Below are 14,225 nucleotides of genomic sequence, written 5' to 3'. Positions count from 1 at the left end.
GTGGTTTTTGTATTAGACCCGTCGTCCATATAATTGTAAGTCAATGATTGGAAAGTAGTGTTTATTGTGCGATAGTTGTTTTGTGCTTGTACCTGACAGAGGGGACTGAATATTAATGACGCCTCCAGTCCTATATGCTCTAAGGGAACGGCCGTAAGTGAGAGACCATAGTTAATTACTACAGGCTGATATCATTTTCTTATATTATTAAGTATTATTAAGGTATAAGGGTCTTACACTGATCTGCCCTCGAGTCGTTGAGGTGGTATAATATGGGCACCAGGACTTCCAAGACATCGCTGCTCTTCAGAACGTAGTACATGAATTTCTGAAACACAGGCGAGTAAGAAGCTATTAGAAAGTTCATTTTGTTTAACAACTTTTTAACCGACTGACGCAAAAAGAGGGGAGTTATAAGTTTGAAGCATTTGTCTGTGTATCTGTACGTCTGTTTGTGGCATTGTCGCCCCCAAATAGATCTAAGTCATAAAAGAAATATTTATTTACTAACACTTTCTAAACAATTTGAAATTTGTTATACATTGTAAATCGGATGACTAATCGGCCCGGCTTATTATGAGCACCTACCCGTTGACTTAAAAAATGAGCCTAATGATGAAACATTTGATCGTCGACTGAAAGACTTTTTGTTGGATAATGCGTATTATTCCACTGAAGAATATAGGGACATGGTCTTGTAATGTATGTTGTAATTTATAGATTATTAGGTATAGATATTATTTTACAGAAATGAATAAATTACATAAACTTTATGCATACAATCATTATATTGACATAATTATTATTATATTATTTAATATGTTCCTACATTAATTTACATAACTACGTTGACTATGTTAAAATTACGTAGTACAAAACTTGTACTGGATATTTGTAATTTATTGAAATGTAACATTTATTACTATTTGTAACGATTCTTGTAATAAAATATATTGTATATAATAATGTAAAGTTTACAAGATAATAAAATAAATCTAAATCTAAATCTACAATAATGTATGTATGTTAGTCCTTAAGTTATATACTGTCGTCTGATAAGTAAAACGTGACTAAGTGACAAAATATTTTTTTGAGATATCATAAAAAACCAGAACCCAGTTTTAGAATACTGAAATTGTTTAATGTTATTTCAGCTATGCATCATTAGGGTAAGTTTCGATAAGTCGAACTCGTTAATTAATTTGAATTGTTTTTAAAAGAGAACTTTGTGCTCTATTTTTTTCTATTTAAAACGGATATTTGACCGTTTGTCACTTAGCTGCGTTTTGGTTAATGGACGGCAGTGGTCATATGGGTCATGTGGTCTGAATTAAATAAATAATATCTAATTAAATTTTTTTATTGCATATTCAATAAAAAATATTTAATTAATACAGTATATAGTAGCTGTAAAGGTACTAACTGGGTGATAAATCTGTAATAGATTTCTCATAGATGGCGCTACGACTAAAAAGTCGTGAGGTCCGTTGATTCGTTCCGTGGCTTAGTTGGTATAGCGTCTGGCACGGTATGCAAGAAGACGTCGGTTCGAATCCGACCGGATCGAAGGAATTTTTTCTGAGTGTTTTTTTTTGAGTGTTCGATCTTTGTATTAATAATTAAATAATATCTATTTAAAAGAAATAACCGACCCCAAAAGTTAGCGAAATTACTGAAATTTGCCAAGTTTTATTGAAATCGGTTTCATCCCCTAGTATGCCACCCTTAGAAGTACCCTCTTTCCAACAAAAAAAATAATCATCAAAATCGGTTCCCAAATTCAAATTGCCGGAGTTATCGCGTAACATACATACAACAACAAAAATATATAGCCGAATTGAGAACCTTCTCCTTTTTTTGAAGTCATCAAATGCAACTCTACACCCTTGTCATAAGAACGGTCCAGACAGCAAAGTGCCAATACTGATGTGCTCTAGACTATAATTTAAACCTTACTTACTCTATTAGCTGCCTCCGTGACCGGACGGTTACCATCCAGAAGTCCCAGGGTCTACATTTATTTGTCTCGGAGTTTGGGTGTAATTTATGGTTGTCTATGTGTGTGTCCATGGCACCCGCGACACAGGGTTTCCCTAGTGCGGGGCTATGTTGAGTGGAAAATGCTGTATATCAACAACATACCTTATTATAGTCGCACATCTTCCAAAAGAGAACCAGCAGCTCTTGATGCAGCATGACCTTCTTAGCGGAATTGGGCAGGTAGGTCTGCGCCAGAGGATTGTTGAGAAGCCGCGTCACTCCTCGCAGGATGAAGTAGAAATCCTCGTCACGGTGGATGCGCGACAGGTAATTTATGAACAAGTTGTCAGGTAGACTTTGCTGGAACACCGAACGTTATAACTTGATCACAATGGTTATCACTTATTTATTTTATTTAGTAAATAAATAAAATGGCAATGCTGCAAAAAGCAGCGTTCATTAACCACCCCGTACTGCTTAAGGCGAATAAATAAACCGACTCATCCGTAGAACAAAGATCTATGTGCAAGACTACTTGTTCTTAGGACAATAGTACATTTCGTTTGTTCTTCTTCGCTGTGGATGTCAGACCGACCGTTGTACGACTTTATATTTCCGAAACGAAATAAGAAATATAAATTCTCAAAACACCTTTACGTAGGCTTTAGTTTGAATAACGAAATTAATCTCGTAACCTACGTAGTCTCTTTGCGCTATATAATCACATCGGACTCTGTTCTTCGGATGAGTCGAAACTTTTTTTTTATATTACCAAGTGACGGTACGAACAAGTGTTTTTCTTTTTTTTTTATAATGTCAAGTGACGGGACGAACAAGTCGTGCGCCTGATGGTAAGCGACACGCCTGTTCATAACAGTTGCAGTACCACTCAGAGCTTTAAATTGCAAAGATCCAAGGGGCAATGCCACTGCGCCAGTCACCCTGACATATAAGTTGATAAGTTCGATGTGTCTGTAATTTCACTAGCACCAGAGAACGAAAAAGTAACGATAATGGACACTCTCCGCCCCTCCCTAGATTTAGATACCGCACCACGCCCCGCACATTGACTGAACGGCAACAAGGCTGTCGGTGAGCCATTTTCGCGCTAAGACGGCTTTGATATTTGAATATTTTTCACTTATTCATTACGAAACTTGAACGTTAATATATAACATCATTGTACGTTACTATTTACGATAGTCGTGAATTGGGCTGTGTACGACTGTTTATCATCACCTAAACGGGACAAAGAGAGGAGTTTGTTTCGATTTCCGAAAGGTGAAACGAGGTAAGTAAAAAAGCTTGTCTGAGACTCATTCAGTTATTATTTTCTTCATAAATTTAGTGCAGACTAATATATATATAATACAGATTTATTATATCAATATAATGAGATTAAATATAGTACAAAAGGGATCTCGAATTTTCAATATGAATTGCCGATTATTAACTAAGTAATGATAAAGTTGGAGACGCAATTTCAAATACCTTGGTTACCTTATTTAAAAATACATGTCCAAAATATAGCATTTTAGGTGTATTAAATTATATTGATACAAATACCTAATGAACATGTGTAATTATTAGGTATCAAGTACATAACCAGAAATAGAGACGAAATGTCATTTAATTTGTTTGAAAACGTCTGCCAAATCAAACTGCGCTCCGATTGGCCAGCCCGAGTTCAAAACAATTGATGGGTGTCATCAATTGTTACACTTCAAATCGACCAGTTTAACACGATTTAATATTTAATTTAATTACCGATGAAATGTGATTCCGTTTGTTTTGTAATTAGATGTTGTTTGTCCCGCACCACCGAATGAAACAGCTGGAGGGCTTAGAGATATTATCTATATTACAATAAATACAGAATATTTTTGGAATATACGGAGACGTACACAGAGGTCATTTGTTGGCGCTGTACTATTTCAGCTTTCTAATTTGTGATTTCAGTGCAAACGAGAGTTGATATTTAAAAGTGATATAAGGCCCATTTGTATGATGAGTTGCCAGGGATGGATGGCCCTTATTTCGTCTATATTTCTGGTTATATATTCGATGTTATTAGGATTCTATTAATAGAATTATCTCTCTAACTGCCTCCGTGGCCCAACGGTTACCATACCGGACTGCCACGCAGAGGTCCCCGGGTTCGATTCCCGGGCCGGGAGAAATATTTGTATGGCCTACATTTATTTCTCTCGTGAGTTTGGGTGTAATTTGTGGTTGTCTATGTGTGTGTCCATGGCACCCGCGACACAGGGTTTCCCTAGTGCGGGGCTATGTTGAGTGTGTGCGATAACAGATTAAAAATTTCGCTATGTTCGCTCTGACCACGTACGAGAAAGTGATGGGTGATCCTGCAACGTCACGCATACATTTGCGCGTGAGCAGATAGCAACTCGCTGTATGTAATAGTAGTAGGTAAATAACTTTCGACCGTTATATGGAGTGCCCGGGGTGTGCCAGCATCTTTACCCTTCAAAACCGGCACGTAGCGCTGCTTGGCGGCAGACATAGGTGAGGTGGCAGTACTTCCCTGGACGAACTCTATCACAAGGAGCTCTACTGCTACAAAACACTTACCTCGTCCGAGTCTTGATTGGCAGAGTTGCTAGTGTCGTGATCCAGTGTCACAATGAGAATTTGCAGCGCCACCTGTAGTTAAATTACATTTTAGTGATAATTGTAACTTTTTATATATAAAACCAATCTCAAAAGTTCGTGGAATTACATCCATTTGCCAAGTTTCATTGAAATCGGTTAACGTAACCGGATTCATCCCCTGGCTTCCCACCCTTAGAGGTGGAATGTTTTCTTCAAATTTAAATGGGACCAATACCGGATATACACTCTTTCCATTAAAAAAAATCATTGAAATCGGATCACAAATGGCGTACATACACACAAAAAAAAATGTTTTTTTATTTTTTGAAAAAAACAAAAATATATATTTTATATTTAAGAATAAAAAACATGAAATTCTTAAAAAACATTATAAAAAATTAAAATATTAAATTTTGCATGTAACGTGATTACTCATTTGTGAACCGATTTGTATGATGTATTGTTGAAAAGAGGGTATCTTAGGTCTCATTTAAATTTTAAGAAAATATTCCACCTCTAAGGGTGGCAAACTAGGGTATGAATTCGGTTTCGCGCACTTTCCGGTAACTGCAAATAGACGTGATTCCACTTTTTAATAAACAAGTTACAATTATAGTTTTCTTACTGGCAATGTAAATGTAAAAATATTAATTTTTCATTTATAGAACGACATTACGAGTCTCACTTCAATAAAAATTTCTCACAAGTTTCTCACAAGTTTCTCACTATATTTATTATCTACCGTATTTTACAACAGTATTACTTTGGATTTACCTCGACTAGAGGCTCGAGAGTGTCAGAAAACAGGAGATGATTATATGGCAAGCCGAGACCGACTGGATCGTACGAGCAGACTGTGTTGAGAAGTGACGTGAACAGAGGCAGTGCGTGCCGATTTTCAGGGCTAGTCAGGTACCTGCAAAAAGGTTCCTTATTGTTATGACCTTAGAATAATAACGCAAAGAATGATAGTTTCATATCAAACGAACTGTCACAAGTGAGGCAAAAATCAAATTCATGTAGGCTAGTTGTAGTAGTAGGTTAATTTTCGGTTTTTGTGAATATTTATATAAAAATACAAGTTGAAACGCGTTACTTCCTTGTGGAATGTGATGTTAGTATCTATTTTATGTTTGTCTGACGTATTTTTACACTCATTTACCGCACGTTTCGTCATTTTTAGCTAAAATTCTTGATCTGTTCGCGGTGCAAGTTGACCTTGAGCACTGAAGGCCCGCCCGCTCGTGTAGGCCCTTTGGGCGCGCTTCAATTTGTCTCACTTAGCCTGTGCGGACTAGGTTTCTATGCGTCATTATTCTAAGGTTATGACTGATGTAACTTTTGCACCGATGGATGTTATGGCTTGGAACTAGTTTCATAACTAATCCTTTCTATTACAATAGTGTAATAAAACCGTTAAGTAATCAACTTCATGTAGCCGACATCTCGACTGCATGAAGTTGATACTGACTTCACGCATTAACTGCAGGCAGTCCAAACTCAATTGTATGCAGTTGAGACTTCAAGCGTCGATGTGAACTATAGTTAATAATAATAATAACGCACAACACTCAACATAGCCCCGCACTAGGGAAACCCTGTGTCGCGGGTGCCATGGACACACACATAGACAACCACAAATTACACCCAAACTCACGAGAGAAATAATTGTAGGCCATACAACTATTTCTCCCGGCCCGGGAATCGAACCTGGAACCTCAGCGTGGCAGTCCGGCATGGTAACCGTTCGGCCACGGAGGCAGTTGTTGCTATCTATCCAGTTGTAATTGACATTCTTACGAGGATACGTTATTTTCTTTGGTACCCCCGGGTTTCAAATCGGGTCTAAAACCCATTACCGCCCGAAATCGAGGGTAAAAACTCTTTACCACTAAATATTCGTTGTAAATCCAGTTTTGATAAAATTTAATGGCATTATTACAAAATGTTTATTGCTTTCGGATATAGACGATTCGATTTGCCTTTCTACCTATTCAATCTATTCGATTGAAAATTGTATTAAAAGAAACCGATACAAAAAATCGTTAGATCGTATGCACTGGATTCGATCTTCATAAAAATCGAATTGTAATGCGAGTCCTTAGCAGGTTAGGTTTGCTTAGCTTAGCTTAGGTTTCTAAGGTGGGAATTGTGTAGAGTTGTGTTTTTACATCGAAATTTGTAATAAGTACGGAATTATATCAAATTCCGTATTTGCCGAAATGGGTTAAAACCGCTTTGAATAAAAATTCGGTTAAACTTCAGCAGGTTGATTGGATTTAAACCACCGCCCATCTCTGTGCGTATATTATTATTTTGTATTATTTATCAAAAGTGGCAATCGACATTCTAAAGTAGTTGTAAAATTTGTTTTCATCTCGTCTTAATTTCGGGTACAGAACCTTAAAATCACCTTCTCTATAGCAACATAACAATAAGGATCTAAGAAGGAACAAAGGGTCTATCCACGCAGCACACTTTGGTTTTTGGCTTCAATTACGCCGGCGGCGTAATAGAAGTATCGTCCGTACTTCCATCACGACGTCAACACTTTTACACTGAGCTCTTGAACTAGACGCTCGGCGATAACTATCTGCAGTTAATGTCGACTGCATGCAGTGGATCTCGACTGTCATGCGGTTCATCTCGAAGTTATGCGGACTTCGCGCACGCAGTTCGTTTAGCAGCAGTCTTACGAGTCAGTTTGCGATTGTCCCAAAAGGTACTAAAACAGTTTCCAAAGTGCTCCCTATCGCCCCCCAGTGGGCGCATAATGGTCCTAGGGTAGGGGCGTCGGAAGCAACTGGGGGGCGTTGATGCTGTCCAGAGTGTGCTACCTCATTTGAAAAAAATCTGAATTATCTATACCGGGTGGCAATTTGTAATGCCACCTGGAGGGAAAGTGCTCTAAATACTGGAGATAGAAATTTTTACATAAAGGATTATGCGTTATATTACTGCATTATATATTACTGCAAAATTTCTAGCAACACCCGGGAATCGAATCTGAAAAAAATGCACCCTGCACTCGATCGATAGGGTTAATTATAAGAATAAAATCTCGCTCACAAAATTGGTTTATTAAATGAAAAAAAATACCATGAAATGTTAACGTATTTTAATAAAACGAAAAAAATGGTAATCTAATTAGTTGCTCGAAATGAGCTCCATTTTCTTGGATACACATATTTAATCTTTTAACGAATTCATTTTGAGGAACTTTTAATAACGTGTTGTGATGAATTGTATTACAAATCGTATTCTGAACCTCAGCCTTCAACTCGTTTACACTCGCATAGGATTTAAGGTCAATTTGATTTTTAACATATCCCCACAAAAAAAATCTAAAGGGGTGAGATCTGGTGATCTCGCAGGCCATCTGATTGTGCCGTTTGTACCCATCCAGGTATTAAAATGGTTACTAATGTAGGCAGTAGTGACTCTGCTGTTATGGGCTGGAGCGCCGTCTTGCTGCAGAATTATTCGATTTCGCTCTTCCTCGGATAAAACATTGAACTCATTTATTAAGAGATCGAGTATTTCAAGATACTTGACAGTGTTCAAATGACCTTCGTACACGTGGACTAACACAACCATATTTCTCATAATTCCGCACGAAACGTTGAAAGAGAATCTTACTTGATTGTTAGTTTCATGAACACGAACAGGATTCACTCGAGACCAATAATGGTTATTGCGGCGGGTGTACATGCCGTTATTACTGAAGTTGGTTTCGTCAGACCATACAATGTTACTCAAAAAATTCGGGTTACGGTCAACTTCTCTTAGCATGTTTTGACAAAATTGAAGCAGTCTCTCACAATCCCTAGGATGCAATTTTTGCACCAACCGGCCGTCACGATAACATTTATACTTATACTTTTTTGTTCCAATATCTTCTGCAGCACCTCTGCTTGAAGCCTTTGGAAATGCTTCGAAGTATGTTAACATTATTATTATTATATTATGTAAAACATTAAGATCGGAATAATTCTGTTGAGGAGTTTGCCGTCGCTTTTCGTAGCTACCCGTATTTTTTAAATTATTTACCATTCTTTTCAGAACGAATCGAGTTGGTGCTTGTCGATCCCGATATCTCTCTTCATACCACCGCAGAGCTAAATTCACATTTTTGTTATTTAAACAATAAGCTTCCATTAAATCAAATTGTTCTTGATATGCCATTTTTACGATGAGACAAATATGAAATTTATTTATTTATAGAAAAACTATCAGTACTTAGAAAGGATATGTAAAAACAATCAAATGGAAATAACAAAAGACAATCCATTTTCAAATGAAACATTCCATATTTAAATTACCGCATGCCACTGACCAAGGGTCTGCAATACAAACATGTGCAAATTGCAATCTTCTTATCTAAATAGTACTTCGTCATTTTAATGGATAAATGACGTCAACGATAATTAACAAGTAATCTGACGGACCTTGACCCATTGAATTTATAACTCCAGATTTCATGGTTTGTAAGAGAGATTTCATCCTCATAATTGACCCTATCGATTGATTTAATAAAAGTACAGGGTGCATTTTTTAAAGATTTTAGCGGGTTCGATTCTCGCGTGTGGCTAGCAATTATCGAAAATCTTTGAATGCAGTATTATTTCTTTTTAAAAATAAATTAGTGTTTCCTTTAAGTAACAATTTCTATCTCTAGTATTTAACGTACTTTCCTTCCAAGTGGCATTACAAATTTCCAACCTGTATAAACTACACTACACATACGTATATAACTTTTTTCTTCGTGATGTTTGTTAAGTTGATATAAAAAATACCCTATGTATTTTTTTTTCGTTGAAATTTTTTTATCTTGCTTAAGTGAGCGGTGAGTCCAAACCTATATGTTTGTAATCATACTCACGCAATCCACTTATTATGATGCGAATGCGCCTGTTGTGGAGGTACATAGATGGTCTCGCTTGCTGCGGCCAGTAGCAACCGCAGCAGATCGGTCCGGGCAGCGTCGTGCGTTGCCACGCGTGGTGGGGAACGGGCGAACCCGACGCCGCCCGCCCAGATATATTCGCAACTGTCCAAGGAAGACAGCTCTTCAGCACGTTCCTGTTAACGTTTTTTTTATAGTACAAAAAAATTGTCTTTGGTACTACAAGAGTATAACTGCAATTAAAATTAAATTATTAAATTAAATAATAGGACTTTATTCATCAAACACACACACATACATATACATATAATGTATATAGAAAACCACATCATATATGTATAAAACTATGCGCTACTCTGATTTCTATTTTTAATGAAAATGACGATACATCAGAATAGTGCTGTTTTTCAGCGTCCTCCTGTTTTTTTTTCCATATTGAACTTTTTTTATTAATGTTACCATGTGACGGGACGAACAAGTCGTGGGCCTGGTGGTTAGCGACACGCCTGTCCATAACATTTGCAGTGCCACTCAGAGCTTTAAATCGCAAAGATCTGAGGGGCACTGCCACTGCGCCCGTCACCCTCAGACATAAGTTGACAAGTCCCATGTGCCTGTATTTGCACCAGCACCCTTACCCTTCCAATTCAAAGTCAATACAAGTCGTCGTTAGAATATTGTGAAAAACAATCAAAAGATATCTACTTAACTCAAAATAAGACAATCTTTTTGTGAATTAATTCTGGACAATAACAGTTCTTACTCAAAAAAATGAAATTATTATTGTCCCTTTAATTTTTAAATATGTATTTGGCATTAAATCGCAAAGATCTGAAGGTCACTGCGGTGCCAGTGACCTCACGACACAAGCTGACAAATCCCATGTGCCTGTAATTTCGCCAGCCCATAGAAACCGGAATGCAGTAAAGCTCACATTACTGCTTGGCAGCAGAAATAGGTAAGGTGGCAGTACTTCCCGGGAGGAACTCTTTCACAAGGAACTCTACTGCTTCACGATTTACATACTCTTTATCTACATAACGTTATAGTTATTTACTTTATCTATAAGTCCATACTGATTTCAGTCACTAACGAAACTAAATAATAGGAATAATTTTGTTAAAATGTCATGAGATAACAAGACCATCCGGTCTTACGAGATATCCATAGACTATAACGAACAATGTAATACATTATAATGATTGCAGACTTATGCAAAGCTCATGATACAATAATGAAGTTCTATAAGGTAGATTATAGTTTTATCTATAAATCAATACGATAAATGAATCAACAAAGACTTATCTGTAAAGATATAACTCACAGGGCCCGATCGTTTGGTGCTCGTTACTGTGAAGTCAGGACAGAATAGGAGATCCTGTGGAGAGATTTCAATATTTAATAGAAATAGAAACTTTATTAAGCTTTTTGCCAATCCATGTACACGAGTGGTCTATGGGTCAGGTATACCCAGAGTACATATAATACTCTGAGAGTGCAATACAACAACATCTTCAGGATGTTGTTGGGACTACCACGGCGTTGCAGCGCGTCCGGCATGTTCGCTGAAGCGCGGACTGACGACTTTTACGCAATTAGACGCAAAAAAGTGACGTCTCTGCTGAAAAGAGTGCATGGTGGTGGCAGCGGCATCCTGGAGATGTTTGCGTGTCGCATTGATAGCGCAATGCTGAATTTCATGTTAGGGATCACTACTGGACATATAAAGTAGGTAGTGATTCCTAACATATGTATATATTAATTGTATTGTGTCAATTTTGTACTAACATAGTTTTAAGATGTGTTGTGTTACTAATACCCCTTTTCTTTTATTTTTTAATTTTATTTTTGTGCTGTTTTTTTTATGGGCTTACGGCCTGAAATAAATGATTTTTATTTTTTATTTATTTTATTTATTAATTGAAATTATGCTTGTATTGTTTGGATGAAATGTGACAATTCCAATTGGATATATTTCCCACAGAGGGATCAATATAATGTCCATAAAGAATAAAATTATCTTATTATTTAAGAGCTCGCAACACCCTAAATATTTTCTGGTACGACACAACATTAAGGAGAGGTATGCCAAAGCTAGCTTAGATTTAAGGAGGGAGGTCGCCCCTCGCGTCCTGCAATCCGCGCGCTGTAAATTAACATATCGAAAAAAAGAACAGCCTACTCTCCTCCAGTGACTCGTCTTAACTTTATTCCTTGTCAGATCTAAATAATTTAGTCTCGGTCTCCCTCAATCTGTCTTTGCTTCGATCTTCCTTATTACTTTACACTATACTATATTGTTATGTATCAGATACTCAAACATCTGTCCTCTTGGGTTATCTATTGTCTTCAGCATGCTCTTATCTTTTCCTGCACCATTCTTAATACTTATTATTATTATAGTGTAGGAAAAATCATTCCCTTACTGGACCTAAATTACGTACGTTTAAATTTATGTTTCTCCCAAAGCCTGCAGTGTTATTGTCATCGTGTATAGATTTTAAGTAAAGACTATTGATTACAGTAAACCAGGGGTCAATTTGTCCATGCATTCCTATTATTATAAAAAAGAGAGGTTGGGAAGCGGAAACAGGGCAGGCTTACAAAGAGATAGGCGAATGCACTCAATTCTGCTGACAGAAAATGACAAAATGTGGAGGTAAAATGGGAGGTCTCTTTCTCCGCAGTCATGCCTAGCACAAAAAATAAATAAAAAATAAACAGTGTACTCACACAAACAGCATTCACAAGTGATTGTGCTAGAGGTATGGACTCATTTTCTGCTGCAGCAGGCAGGGATGACCAGAAGAATCCATGCCATTCCGGGTCTTCCAGCATGTATGGAATTATACGGGTCAACAGCCGGGCACAGTTAAGAGCTGTAACAATTTGTGTTTATTTGGCGTTAACAAAGAGAATAAATACAATTTAAAATAAAATGCACCAAGTTGGATAGACAACCTGTAGGGCTAGGACGACAGGGCGCGATTTGCCGAGAGCAACGTAAAGAGCAAGACTGCTATTCTCGCACAGAAAACGAGCCCTGTACCCCACCTACGGTGGGGTCGGGCTCGGCCTACGGCGCGTGTTTGGCCTTAGATTACGGGGCGTGCTTGTGCACTTCGGTGGTACAGCGGTTAGTTGCCCTCAGAGATATCGTTATAATAATAATAACAACGCACACACTCAACATAGCCCCGCACTAGGGATACCCTGTGTCGCGGATACCATGGACACTCACATAGACAACCACAAATTACACCCAAATTGGTATTCATAGTACAGGGTGTTCCTTAATTTGAGAAAAGAAATTTGGTGTCATTGCCTGGTAATTTTTTCCCCTAAACACTTCACTTTGGCATAGCTTCCAAGCAAAAAGAATCTAGCAGAGAGACTGTTGAGATACAACAATGCTATATGTATCTCATTTCCACTAGATCGGGAAGTGTGCCTTACATTTCGAACAATTGTGAGATCTTGTACTCGTAATAGAGCTTCCTTATACTGCCTACGTAGGGTGGCGTATGGACGCTTCGGACTTCGCCCTCCGCTGAAACTCGGCACTTGACTTTGTTTTAAAAAAATAACATGGCTCTTTGATGGCGGCCATGTTGACAAATGGGAAAAAGTAAATTTTGACCGCAAATTATTATTAAATTCCCATAGAGACAGTCCAATTAGAGCAAATTTTTACCTGCCGCCAAAAAACGCTAGTATGATGGCCATATTGAAAAATGGCGAAAAACTAATGTTGATTACAAATTATTATCTAGCACTCAGCACTCCTAGAGAACTAACTCAAATATGCCGCAAACAAACGCTTGTTGGCATATTTGAAAATGGCGAAAAGCCAATTTTGACCACAAATTATTATCTGATACTTCTAGAGGCCTCCACATGCCCATTTTCAGCTGAATCAGAGCAGGTCTCTTTCAGAAACGCTTATATGGCAGCCATATTAAATAATGGCGAAAAAAAAAACTTTTTAACCCCAAAATATGCTGCCAATTTTCGGCCAGTTCGAAGCAAATTTGTCTTCAACCGCCATTTTAAATTCGCTATCATGAATTTTTTTTGTTGCACACACAGGCAGTTGACCACTATTACCCTCTATAACGTTCCTTCCAGCACCTCCTACCTATCTCTAATAGTTTCAGTGATAGAATACCTTGAAGTTTGTATCTTCTTTATTTGAATTTCGAAGATTTTTTATCCAGCGGAAATTGGCCAGGGTGTATCATAAAAGTGCACAAATATCCCCTCTATATATTACTTTTTGCAGGCCATTGATCGCTCTTTCATATTTTCCACATTCAGGTCTTCTCATATTTGATTCTTTGCTTTGGAGTCTATCCGCGCACAATGGTATAAATATCTTGTTTCCACCATAATAATAATAATAAATTTATTTCCTTCACACACAATTTCAACCATAATTAAACATTCTTAAGTAATAAAACATTTGTTGTCTGTGAAGGCTGGAGCCTAAACTAGGATACCCTATGCTATAGGTCTCCAGGCCTCCGCCTACGGATAAAGTATCAATAAAACATTGACTGCGTCACGAATAATTGCTGAGAGAAAGATACTCAAAATTTGGTTTATACAAATCAAAAAATTATAAATATAAATAAAATTCAAAACTAGAGGGCAAGTATTTTGTTGTGGGTGTGTGAGAATGTGTGTGTGTGTGTGTGTGTGTGTGTGTGTGTGTGTGTGTGTGTGT

At 37.4% G+C, this 14,225-nt stretch overlaps 1 protein-coding gene across 1 annotated transcript in view; it reads right to left on the bottom strand.

The window, feature by feature from the left end:
- LOC113235989 (protein HID1) overlaps positions 1 to 14,225 on the bottom strand; it is a 35,611-nt gene that overhangs the window by 18,091 nt on the left and 3,295 nt on the right. The window contains exons 3-9 of the mRNA XM_026471912.1: positions 12,233 to 12,378; positions 10,824 to 10,877; positions 9,476 to 9,675; positions 5,368 to 5,509; positions 4,573 to 4,644; positions 2,143 to 2,340; positions 238 to 328 (exon numbers count right to left, since the gene is read on the bottom strand). Coding sequence (XP_026327697.1) covers positions 238 to 328; positions 2,143 to 2,340; positions 4,573 to 4,644; positions 5,368 to 5,509; positions 9,476 to 9,675; positions 10,824 to 10,877; positions 12,233 to 12,378 — 903 coding nt within the window. The remainder of the gene's footprint in view (positions 1 to 237; positions 329 to 2,142; positions 2,341 to 4,572; positions 4,645 to 5,367; positions 5,510 to 9,475; positions 9,676 to 10,823; positions 10,878 to 12,232; positions 12,379 to 14,225) is intronic.

This window comes from Hyposmocoma kahamanoa, unplaced genomic scaffold (genome assembly GCF_003589595.1).
Source record: "Hyposmocoma kahamanoa isolate Upper Pololo Valley unplaced genomic scaffold, ASM358959v1 88, whole genome shotgun sequence".
NCBI classification, from domain to species: Eukaryota; Metazoa; Arthropoda; class Insecta; order Lepidoptera; family Cosmopterigidae; genus Hyposmocoma; species Hyposmocoma kahamanoa.
The sequence above is the reverse complement of the archived record's forward strand: the minus strand, read 5'-3'. Positions and strand labels throughout refer to the sequence as shown.